This window comes from Sphaeroforma arctica (genome assembly GCF_001186125.1).
Source record: "Sphaeroforma arctica JP610 unplaced genomic scaffold supercont1.109, whole genome shotgun sequence".
In the NCBI taxonomy this organism is placed as follows: Eukaryota; class Ichthyosporea; order Ichthyophonida; genus Sphaeroforma; species Sphaeroforma arctica.
In genome coordinates, this window is record NW_014040449.1 from 12,465 (window position 1) to 25,121 (window position 12,657).

The following is a 12,657-nucleotide window of genomic DNA, read 5'->3' on the forward strand; positions in this document are numbered from 1 at the left end:
TCATATTCATAATATATATACGTTCATGTGAATGTTGCTATCTTTGTATCCGTGCATGAATACGAATATATAAATATATTTATATATATATATGCAAATGATTTGTTGACGATGGAGCATTCTACAGTGTAGTCTCAAACTTTCTGCTGGTAACAAAATTTAGTAGTCTGTAGATTCAATGAGTATATTTGTTTCGTCAGATATGTTACCTTAAGATGTACTTTCTAATGTACTTTTTGATCCGGCTTTCTATATTGATAGAACGGAATGACTCCTGGAACACCTCAAGAACAGCAGTTCGCAAGCGCTTTGTGCCGTTTTCTGTTGTTTGCTCCTTTCTATATTCCTGTGCTGCTTGATCATCGCCAAACAAACCAAAAGGCTACTTATGGTTTAAATTCAGAGTTGTTCTACCGTACTATACCTCGGCTGGGAAAATAGACAATTATATGTGTGTGTGGGTTTGGTATTACTAAAATTTATTGGAAACGACTGATGTGTTAACGATCCGGTATTTTTTACTCCAAGTTAGCTTCAATGACCTCACCCATACCTAAATCGTATTCTTAGCTCTTGTATAGCATGTACACTGCCAACACGGTAGCTGATGAAAAATATGATTGGTTTGCTACAACTCATAGATAGGCGACCGCTCCCTTTCAGTCCGAAGGAAATGTACCGAGGGGTAGGTATAAACGTGGTCAGTATGGCCCCTATCACAGCTATGCAGTTCGGTGCCATGCAGTTCTTCTCGGATCTACTGAAAGCAAAGTATGTGGAGCCAAAGTGGGCGAATCAGTTCCCAGTTTAATAGCACATAATGTATGGCATAGTACATCGTATGTATTTATCGGGTTGTCCATCCGATGTCAGCACAAGTAGTTTGATGTACATATTTATATCGTGATGCTGTAGGCTATTGCTGCGTTTCACTGGTTTTGTATATATGTTGCCAACTTTTGTGTTTACTGCGTACGGGGGATAATCGGTATGCACATTTGTTTACTATCTTTTGGTAATATTGTCGTCATCCTTTGTGATGAATGAGTCACGAGATGCACATTATGTGTGAGTGAGCGAACACATACCAACGTTTGCCATCGTGTTATCAAAGCTCTGTTGGTGGAATTCTGCAAACTGTGCAATGCTGAATTCTAGGCGAATTCTGGCCAATTATACCTGCGATAATCTGTAAATGAATTATACCTGTGATAATCTGTATACGAATGCTACTTGCGACAATACGTATATGCTCCACCTACGTGAGTGATCAATTGTACTTGGGATATATTGTAGCTGCTATTCAATACCATCGTGGCGTCAGGATAGCAAAGTCTGATTCATTTCCATTTCAAAAACTCCTTAGTTAGATGTTATGCCATAGGAGTTTTCTCATCAAGCATTTCTGACATATCCACCCGATGACAGTGATGTAAATCTATTATTTGAAACAAGGTTGCATCGTGCGAATGTACTTATGTACCTTGTCCCTACCATCATATAACACCCATCTCACTTCTGTTGAGCCCTCGTATATGGTGAGCTACCTTCAGGTCGTCGCATCAAATCTCTACCTTTAATTATATATAAATACCCCTTCACTCCGCACTTTGATGAATTAACTTCGGGTCAGAAAATCGGATCTTGGCATACTTTCTCTCAGTTGAATACTACTTATAACATATAGTGATGAATGAACGCCAGTCAATTTTGTGTTTACCAAAAATCAGTGGAAAATTGGCTTCCTTTCAAAAATCCGATCTGTAACTCTGTTGCATACTCCTATATTCTACACAGAGGTGAATTAACTTCCTGTCAGAAAATAGGATGTGCAGCTTCCGCTGGTGCTTTATCGGCACTCATGAGCAGCCCAGCAGAATTATTGGTAATCCAGCAACAGAAAACCGGGTTTGCCCTGGGCAAACAATTCACAGAGGTGGCAGGCAAATTCGGTGCTGCGCGACTATACAGAGGTTTCCCTATGACCGCAGGACGTGAGGCGCTGTTTACGGCCGGATACTTGGGGTTGGGACCTATCGCTAAGGTATGAACGTGTTCAAAACTTAACTTGACGTGTTCTTGTTGAGATGTTTGGTTGGTATTCTCGTCTGTCCGAGAACACCGGGTTAGTTACGTTTGCCGTGGACTCACTATATATCTATTCTCGAATTAATGTGGAGCAACCCCATCCTGGAATAATTTGTAGAATGCACACTACAGGCCCTTGCGTAGTGTTTTATGTTCTTGTACCCAACCGCAGACAAATCTTGCAAGAGTATTTCCCGTTGCTCATGTAGAACGTATTTAATTATTATGTGGAAGTTCAGGCTTTCAAAATTCTTTTTACACAAATACAAACAAGCTTGCTGGCAATTTTCCTTTGCATCGGGTACATGTTCCTAAATTATCAACAAGTGAGAAAATTTGAGTCTGCAAGTATAGCGTAAACTCATTCTACTCATCACACAAATACAGGCAAGCTTGCAAGATAACTTCCCATTGCTTAAGGAAAACGATGGACTAGCGTTATTAGCTGGTGGTTGTGCGGCCGGTCTTGTCGCGGGTGTATTGACGCACCCTCTCGACACTGTGAAGACTCGACTGCAGAGTGATATAGCCCGAGAGGTACGTATGCAACGATCGTTCTATCAGTATCTAAATTGTTTTGGAAGACTACGTACATACGCGTGCAATTGTGTCTAATTAGATAAGCACAATGTCCTTCTATCGTCACGTACACCAAATTTTGTTAGCCGCATTGATACAGTATCAACTAACAGCTTGTTGTGGTCCACGAGTCTGTTCGTTTTGTTTGAAATTATACACGTGTTTCGCGTATGATTTGCTCGAACTTACGCACACGTGTTTCGCGTATTCCCCCTGAATTTTTCTATTCGTACTGCGCTCTCGTATAGTCTCTTACGCACTGAAGAGCGTAGCACGTAGCATATCTCGGACATAAAATACAAATAGAATTGTTAAATTTTATCGCCTAGTCGTCCTGTATATAAAATATATTCCCTTACTTATCTTATCTCATACTTGTACTACACTTGTACTCGCTTTAGGTTTACAAAGGGCCGTGGGCGGCTGCAAAGGTACTGTGGAAAGAGGAAGGTGCTGCCGCGTTCTACAAGGGCTTCTTACCCAGATGTGCTCGTCTGTGTGGAGCTGTTATAATCCTCAACAAGGCAGGTGGGATATTAGAGGAAATTATAGTAGATAATAACATCCTGGCTTTTGGGAAATAAAGCTAGCAATACAGATATATATATCCACACGGCATGTTTATGATACGTAAACCTTTTGACTATAGGCTCATGCTTCTATTGAATACGTAAATGTCTATTTACGAAGCTTTCAACAGCTTCGGACTTACTTGTAGATTGGGTAAGCAATAATCTGCCTGTATGAGGATGCTTTTTGCTTAACAGTGGTTCAGATCCACTTCAACACAGCAGCGACAACCGAGTCGAGGGCACAAATGCAGAACATGGACTCCTTTGATTCATAGGTTTCTGTGCGCTAAAACCGCATATGAGTCATTTTTGAGAACTCTCATTGTGTGCTCACGGGGCAAATCTATCAAGTACGGAAGCACGCCCACTTAAAAACTATGACCACTTACAAATCTAATGCTATAAACACTTAGAAAACTATGACCAAAACTTCGAAGGCAATCTTGCCCTATGTGGTCACTACCGTCGCAGAGAATCGACTTCAATACCTAGGCATCGCAGCTCATCAACATTTATAGAATAGTATTTATTTACATATCTATATATCTTTACATCTATCTATATATGTATCTATCTATATATATATATGTATCTATATCTATATCTATAAATATATTTATATATATATGTATATATACATATATATTTTATATATATATATGTATATATATATATATGTGTGTGTGTGTATGTAAGTATGTATATATATATATATGTGTGTGGGTGTGTGTGTATTATATATATATATATATATATATATATATATATATATATATATATATACGTGTGTATAGGTACTGATATGCGGACCGTCATCAGTAGTATCAATTGTAACCAATTTCGACCTCAGAGCCAGAATGATCGAGTCTCAACAAGGTGGGGTGCTCGAAGAACGAACGATATTTCAGAATACCATTTAATGTTTAACGTTTTGATTCCATTGCCCTGACTTCAACCTGCTGAAACATATACCAAATCTCCTGGCATGCACCAATTATTTGTATCACAGTATCACCCAACTCGGCCCTAAGTGATACTAAGAAGTGATCTACTCACTTGTTCATAGCGGAGGGCTAATATTCTTTTTCTCATTGCAAGGTTCTAGGTGGCATCACATATCCCGATGTTGACGGACTCCATATTCGTGCAACACCACTTGAAATCTATCTATTTCAGCTTTTCCCTGCGTGGTCCACGGCTGCGCTCAGCAAATCTTTGGCGTGATCTGTTACAGGAAAACCAAGCGCAACTAAATAATGCGACACCCCCAGTTGGCTGCTATGCACCCAATTCACTACTACCGTTGGCCTTGACAATATGCACAGAATTGTGCTTGCTGTGTAATCTACTATGTACATAATGACCTATCGCTTTAGAATCTAAGGTATGCTAGTCGGACTCAGTCTTGACACAGAAATTTGCTCAGTATCTCTTTAGCAAAGAACCAGACTGTCGTCGCATCCAATGGGACCAGTCTTTACCATAACGTCCGAGTGCCGACATGACTAGTACTATAATACCAACTCAGATTCTGCCGTGGAAAAATGCACGGTTTACCTTCAACGTGTCACCTGTCGACAAAGTCATCCATCGCGCCCAAATATGTACATAGCACCTGTATCCTGATATTCCATAATTATTAACGTTCGTAATATATTTGGCTGTGTTAAATATAATCCAACTCATCAGTTTCTCGTGTGCACTGCAATTCTTACTCAGATTGATCACTACATTGCTTACTCGGGTTGTCTTCGGCGTATCAGAAGCCTACAGAGTCATCTTTCGTATCTAAATTGCTCATAGCGCCTGCACTGACCGCATTTTTTGCAGCTGGGATATCGGCCAATTCATAGGAGATTATCGTGTGATTGCAAGGCCTGGACTAATCTCAATTCATTCGTTTGTAGAGAACTGAAAAGCCATGAGATCAAACGCGTGCTCAATGGCGCATTTAGTAGGCTTGATCCGCGCTCTCGGACCCAGTTCCTCTCATTGCACGGTATATCTAGAGTCCCACACACACACACTGCCTTCCGTGGTATCAAACTCAGTTTCCATGGCAACCACGCCAACACCCCAATTGTCGAAGGCACATATCCTGTGCGAACATCACCTTCTGTAAATCCAAGTGTAACCCCTCGCCTGTTGCCTTTATGTAACTTTCTTTGAGAGTACTAATGCGATAAAAGTGTTCTAATGGACAGTCTGATGATCTAATCTCGACTCATTCCTTTGTAGAGCATTAGGGGTCATAAGAACAAAGAAATCGTCTGTATCTTCCTGTGCATCTAGACTCGCGATATGAACCACCCTTCCCCAGCCAGCCAGCACGGAGTGTTTTGATGTGATACATTGCATTGCCAACCCTTGCGACATTCTACTTATTTTTTTCATCGGTATTGGATGTTGTATTCAAAATTGTACGTGTGTAACAGCGCATTCGATTGATTTGAAATGTTCAATACAGTATCTAGAAAGGCATCTCTTCTGAACCGAAATTGACCTATACGTGTACATTTCTCCGATTGAACGCTTTATAAACATGTTAATAAATTGGTTTCACTTATATTCCATGCTTTGCAGTTGACTGCCCAGCGCAAGTTTTTGGATGTGGCATACTTAGTATAATCGGGATGCAACAACAATTGCCCTCTGGATAGAGTCTACTAAATTTACGATTTCCGCTAAAACAACGATGTCGTAGAGAGAAAATTAATTTCCGCTCGATCTTGGTGTAATAGTGATGTGCTGTGGATCGTAGGTGGGATTCATAATCTGCGATGATAACAGTAATGGGTGTACAGTGTGCGTGCAGATTTGGTTGTGTAATTCGTGCGAAGTGCGTATAGTCCCTACGTATGTGATCAGCGACCACGTTGTGTGCGTCTGGTACATGTTTTGCGACGATGGTGAAGTCGTGCGTTGATTTTGATCTCCGCTAGGAGATGTAAGAAAACGAGCATTTCTGGTCCGTTCGATGTTCGTGTGGCGATGTTTGCGATTGAGCCTGTGTTGTCGGACATCACTGTCACGGTATAGCCTGCGAATTTGTGGGCGAAGAGGCCAGCGAGATATACGATGGCCAATTGTTCAAGGAATGTTATCGCGTGACATTCCGAATGTAACGCTGTCCCCCCCCCCCTCCCCCCACCCCTCACGGCGGAAAGGGGTACAGTGGTCGTGTCATAAGCGAGCTGCCCTTTCAACTATTTAGTATTTTGTACCATGTATGCATGTCGTCGCGTATTTCCTGGGGTATGCGACGTTGATAGTGTGGGCGTCCCTTGAGTGGTAGGTGCTAGTACATGCGTTGCATAAATGGGTGTCCTGCAGGGTATATAGCTGATAGCCAGATGAGTTTGCCACTCATTGAAGCGATGTCGTGGTATGATGCCCTGGCTTTTGCATTCCAGTCAAACAGTAGGGCCGCGTACTTCTCACGTTTGGTTTGTGTGATGCTTATTGTCTTGTCGATCATGTTCTAGAGGATGCCTATTCATTCCACTTTAGGTTGGCTGCAAATTAGTTACTTTCTTGAATAAGGATTCGTGGCGAGCGAGATAGTCATCGACGATTTCCAGGCTATGTGTCCTGCGTTGGATATGACCCAGTTGAGCGCACGGCCTAGGTGGTCGTAGTTGGCTGTGGAATTCTCACTGTCGAAACTACAGCACGGTCGAAATAAATGAGACCGTCAGAATGCTAGAGTGCATGTAGGAGTACATCCTCTCTGTCGAGGGTCATCGTGTGGAATGCGTTTTCGATATTAATCAAATTGAGTGTGCAGCCGTGCGGTGCATCGCTGAGGTTCTGTATCACGACAAGTATCTTCACATATATGAGTGATTGTTTTGTAAACTGAGCGTTGATATTTATATCAGACTATTTAGGGTATGAGTGATCGCTCACACGTCAGGGCTTGTTGCCTTCCTGTCGTAGTTTATCGCACTGCCCTGCAGGCCGCAATGTATGTACGGTAGATCTCGTGTGCATGCTTCTTGGGTGAAGCCTCCGATGACGGTGCCATTTTGGAGTTGTGATTGTAGTTTCTCGTGTGCGAGATTGCAATCAGTTGTGTAGGATCTAAGGTTGTCGTGGAATGTGCGCGTATTAGGGTTTCCTGTGTATCCAATTGGAGCGCCGTGGGATACTATATGAAAGAGTTTGTTAGTTTTAGTTAAATCATAGCCTGAGGGGGCTTTCTTTATTTTTCTCATATCTAGTACTGTAGTGGGTACAGGTGCGTGCTGGATAGAACGGAGAATATTGATCTCGCCGCAGTATGTCGACTGATTCCCATTGTGTTCTTAGCATTGTGCTCTTTGGAGTTTTGCAGTCATGGACGTTGCATTCGTGGGAGTTTCGCAGTCATGGATGTTGCATTCGTGGCGGTAGCGATATGGATAGCGCTTGCAAACACCCAGGTTCCAAAGATTACACTTTTCAATATTGGGGATAGATATGCGGTCGTTTGCTCCGTTTGTGTTGCGACCGTTGCGGTCTTGATTGCGGTCGCCTCGACGATTTAAGGTCGTGGTTGATATCTGCGTATAGCCGATGCAGTATGATCCCTCGCACTTGCATTGCATGCAGTAGGCGCTGTTGTGATTAAAGGTGCTGGTGCCAACACTCCCTGCGAGCTTGTCACTGTTGACCTGACTCAGACGAGTGTGGTCTTTGTAGTTGTCTATTTGCGAGCACTTCAGGGGTCGTCCGTGTTGAAGCTCGCATAGGTGCCATTGGTAGTGACTATCATTTGCGATGGCCTCGAACGTCACAAGATCTGGGCGAAGATTAATAAGGTGGACCACGTTGGAGATCGATGCTGAACACGTCTGTGAAGGTCTTGAATGTCTCTTTACTTTATTTAAAAGTAAGGTTGCTGCCTTCCTGGATCGGAACGTTGTTCAGTTTTGGGCCTGTCTTGCTGACACGAAGTGCTTGTTTAGTGTCATAAAGCGAGAATGATATACCTGATTTTGTTTTCTCCTTGAATTTGTTGGGGTTGCGAGGTTGGCACTCGCAGAGTTCCCTTTTCATCTCTTCCTTCGTCTTGGGAGTAGTCGTTGATACTTGATTGGTTGCCAGTAGCTGGATCTGGCTCGCCTGTAGATCGTACCGATTGTTGAGATCGGCGTAGCGTTTGTGGCTGGTCGCGATTTCTTCCTTCAGGAGCGATGGACAGCTGAGAGATCGTCCTTTGTCGGCGGCAGCTTTGTCGTGAGCAGCTTTGTCGGCGGCAGCTTTGTCGGTGGTTGCTCCGTCGTTCATTTCCTTCTTGCGGCTGTCTCTGTCGGTATCGATCACATGTAGATTGTGTCCCCAATGGAAGGATCAGGGTTCGTGAGTTGCTCGGTATCGGTGCTTGGCTTTCAATGTTGACTGGAATTCGGGTGCGAGAGGTAGAGGAAGCGATACTTTCGGTTGTGTGGTCTCGTTTATGTTTAGGTGCTATGGTGTTTTCTTTGCGTATGCTCTATCGAGATGGGTGAGAGGAACCGATCTGGATGTTGTTTAATACACTAGGTTTTAAGGCCATCCTTGTAGTTGTAGTACGGGATATGACACTTGTCCTAAGCGTTTCGCCATACGGTCCTGTACCTAGTGCTAAGGATAAATTTTTATCAGTCCTTATATGGTCGCTGGACTTGCTGGTATAATAATATTAATTATACATCGATTCATATTCTTCTGAGTTTCTCCTATTACCAGAACAGACTTGTGTACATTAGGATTTTGTCTTACGCTACTAGGTCACTCAGGGTTGAGCTTTATCTAGTTTAGATTTCCTATAGTCGAATAAACCGTAGCGTACTGCACGGACTACAACTAAACTAGCTCATGCCAAAGCGACGAAATCAACGAGGTTTGATATCTGAGCGAACTACAAAGTACGACACGATGTCTGATTCGAATAGTTTCTACCTTCCTGTGTACAACGGGATAAGTTCACACCAATCGGAGTCTGGATGACAAAATGGCTTGCAATGAAAACTTTACCCCAATTCACCAAGATAAGAGGGTATAATCACCGCACGACGCTTAATGAAGCGCAGCTGGTACACATGTACAAGTGTATAGGTCAGCACTGGTGTATATTAACTTGTCAGACGACCCTAGTGTTACGGATGTGGAACAGATCATTATGGAGCATTTGGTCCGGCAACTCATATGTTTCACTCAGTACTTTCAACGGATTTACATAGCCAAGCGCGCAGTATGAACCACAACACCATGGGAGGGGCGCGGTTGTGACTAGTAATGCTGAATGAGATGTCACAGTACGTGACAACGTCCATTATTACCAGGTGGACTCTGTATTACTCTCATGTCAGTCTATTAGAGGCGGCGAATGAGGCTAATGGCTTAGGTCGCCCTATGGATCTGCCGATACCACCGGCACCCCAACCGTTCCACCAACAGACGAAGCATCAGGAAGTGGTTACCCGCCGTGGTGTAAGCAGGCGCAGAGGCAACTGTGGTCACCAGGAGTTGAACACTGGAAATGCTACTAGGCTCGATCAGGACACCATTCGGGAAGCAGACCAGGGTCGCCGCAGGAGAACTTCGCGGACCCAGCAGCAGGAGGAGAAGAGCGATCAGGAGAGCGAAAGTGAAACTCGGCGCCGTTCCAGCACCGACAATTGGAATCGGAGGGAGACGTTCGTGGAACATTATATCAAGTTGACGGAGGCCAATCGACCCTATGTGAATGCAATGCGGCCGGCACGAGCATCGGGGAGAGTACGCGGAGGCAACACGCAAGACTTGAGAGAAATATTTCTATCGCAGCGAGTGAGCAGGCACCCCGTAGAGTTTGCGGTCAACAGACCACAACCTACCACGAGAGCGGCCGACGAGGAGAAAGCACTTTTTGCGTACAAACAGGAAGATGACCGCAAACAGATTCTACTCGACAACCACCCACTGGCAGACACACTACTTCCCGATTTGGGTTTGGTCCGTCGATACCTGTCATCTTTAGAGTCTATGACGGCACAGAAGTGCCCAACTGGTGAGCCATGAGCGTGAGACCCGCATTCACAGGAAATAATTTTTCGAGATTATCGCCACCTTCCTGGAAGTACGCATAATCTAAACCCTAAAATCCTTTTCCTACAGTGTCGTTGCCCGGTGGAGACCGACAGCGGCTGACCAATCTATATACATCTATATATACGTCAGGTCACTCACTCTGTGGTTCCCGACGGACCAAATGTATTCTATTAAAGGAGTACTCTTGCCACGATACCAGGACCACGGTGGTAGTCTTGTGTTGAACGATTCTACAATCACGCCGGTCCAGCGCCGCATGTCGGATCGGGTATCGAAACCCCGACAGTCGCCACCGCCATATTGGTGGCAATTTATCGAGATGGATATCTGTCAGGATGCTGCTAAGCAAGAAAGTTCAATGCACAAGCGTTGCTACTCGCTATTACTACTGCGGTCCGATATAAGCCAGCGCTGTAGCGCATCTACAACACTGGCATAGGAATGCTTACCATAGCATTGTATGTCTTTTGCGCGGTGGGCCGTTTATTTATCAGTATAGCTTTTCCGCAGCATCAGACAACGGCACAATTAGACAAGTACGACTACTTGGGCCCGGCCCGAGTAGCGACCCTAAAACATACATGTCAAGTGTGACCCCAGCCCAACGCACACCACGGCCCTTTTTCGCCGTATAACAATTCACAGGGGATGAATGAGCAATATACACACAACAAGCGGCGACGTTCACCATCACGCGATCGGGATGGTATTACCCGAAACGACTCTCATAGCTCCGGGCGAGAGGATCGTCACGCAAGAGACGACAGATACGAAAATCGTAGACGTGACCCATCTATCGGGCGCACACTACAATGTCCTAAATGCACATTGCGCCACAAGGCCTTAGTCAGGAGAAGAAAAAATAAAAATAAAAAAAAATAAAAAATAGACAGTCCGTCCCCAGGTTGGTGTGGTAAGGCCCTAGGGGTCGGCATGAGGTTGGTGATATTGATAAATAAAAAAATTTAGTTTGTAAAAACTAAGTTTATTAATTATTAGTTTGTAAACACCTTAGTTTATCTTCTAAAAGAGTAAACCTAAATAACCTTCAACCTTTATACTATGAGCCATCTCGTATAGTATTTTATGTAGGAAAACTATTATGTATAACTCAAATTATATGTAATTCATGTATTAGCAATAATACATAGTAAAACCTTTACGTAAGACAATGCTAGGTTTAGTAGCTTAATTAGATAGTAATATCTCATATATGAATTTTACTCTAAGACCTGCTATGATATCATAGACCCCCGCCAGCTCTAGGCCATAGAATATAGTACTGCCTAGGTACCATCGTGGAGAAAGAGCGAGAAGGGAAGCAGGTGCGGTGTAAAACCTAAGATGATAAGGTATGTAAATACTTATAGTATTCTAAAATACTATAGTATGTAAATACTCCTCACGTAAGTGAGTCCACCCTTGTTCGCTTGGTATTCCTAGTTCCACACGTTTGTTGGTGTACACGCTTACGTGTCATAGACTTTGGAAGTTTATCTCTATAAAGAGAAGATCAGAACCCAAGTCCAGGATAAGAGTGCGTAGCAATCTTATCTGCTTGAGGAAAGAGCTTGCCTTTATCTTCCTGGTTTTTATGCAGGCGCTTACGTCATTTCCTATTGATACTTTTCAAGTAATCAGGATTACCAAAACCTGAAGACGTAAGGTTATTAACCTCATTGTCTGAAAAAAAATATAAATTTAGGTAATTCCGTTAACGGATTCCATACCTGTTATTTTCTTGAACTCATGTTGTTCAAGGGGTGTAGTATCATCGTATGTACGACAGAGTATTATTTGGTCACTCGGTATACGAGATAAGCCCACATTAAGTGCGCTTGTACCATCTACATTATAAATCTCATATGTATCAGGCTTTTCGTCATGAACAGAGAAAGAGTATAACTTACCAGTATCCGATTTTTTCTGGATTATGTTATCATAATAACCTTTCTTGAAGATAACTTGTTTCTTCTTTTGAGACCAGCGACCCTGCGCTTTTGAAAGCGCAGTATTTCGCTTATCTTTAAGTACGGGGTATACGACCTTGTGTACTCTGTCTAAACGTTCTAGCCACTTTATTGACTGTAACTTTTCAGGTACCCCTTCTATAAGAGGTTGTATTGCGTTTGTGGCTTATATAGAATTCCCCGTTTTTCACATATGCCAGATACGAGTTTAAAAGCCATCATTATATCGCCTATAAACTCGCCGCCGTTATCATGACATAAGTATACCGGGTAGCCGTGATCGGCAAAGATGCGTAAGCATAATTCCGCCATTGTTTCAGGTAGTTTATTCCTGACAGGATAAAACAAGTTATACCTGTGTAAGATTCGGTCTATTAAGGCGATATTAACGT

The 12,657-nt window shown here is 43.1% G+C and overlaps 4 protein-coding genes across 4 annotated transcripts; 3 read left to right on the top strand and 1 right to left on the bottom strand.

Annotated features, from left to right (window-relative positions):
* Positions 1 to 641: 641 nt before the first annotated feature.
* SARC_02430 (hypothetical protein) lies at positions 642 to 811 on the top strand (the record flags this gene model as incomplete). Its single annotated transcript, XM_014303799.1, has 1 exon — positions 642 to 811. A coding segment is annotated over one exon (170 nt), but the record flags the coding sequence as incomplete, so codon positions are not given.
* A 1,050-nt stretch (positions 812 to 1,861) lies between these two features.
* On the top strand, positions 1,862 to 3,251 carry SARC_02431 (hypothetical protein; the record flags this gene model as incomplete). Its single annotated transcript, XM_014303800.1, has 3 exons — positions 1,862 to 2,044; positions 2,476 to 2,625; positions 3,069 to 3,251. 3 exons carry the CDS (start codon positions 1,862 to 1,864, stop codon positions 3,249 to 3,251), a joined length of 516 nt encoding a protein of 171 aa, XP_014159275.1.
* A 4,295-nt stretch (positions 3,252 to 7,546) lies between these two features.
* Positions 7,547 to 8,510, bottom strand: SARC_02432 (hypothetical protein; the record flags this gene model as incomplete). The annotated part of the gene is made up of 2 exons (XM_014303801.1): positions 7,547 to 8,022; positions 8,213 to 8,510. The coding sequence occupies 2 exons, from the start codon at positions 8,508 to 8,510 to the stop codon at positions 7,547 to 7,549; spliced, it is 774 nt and encodes a 257-aa protein (XP_014159276.1).
* A 990-nt stretch (positions 8,511 to 9,500) lies between these two features.
* On the top strand, positions 9,501 to 10,265 carry SARC_02433 (hypothetical protein; the record flags this gene model as incomplete). Its single annotated transcript, XM_014303802.1, has 1 exon — positions 9,501 to 10,265. The coding sequence occupies one exon, from the start codon at positions 9,501 to 9,503 to the stop codon at positions 10,263 to 10,265; it is 765 nt and encodes a 254-aa protein (XP_014159277.1).
* Positions 10,266 to 12,657: the final 2,392 nt, after the last annotated feature.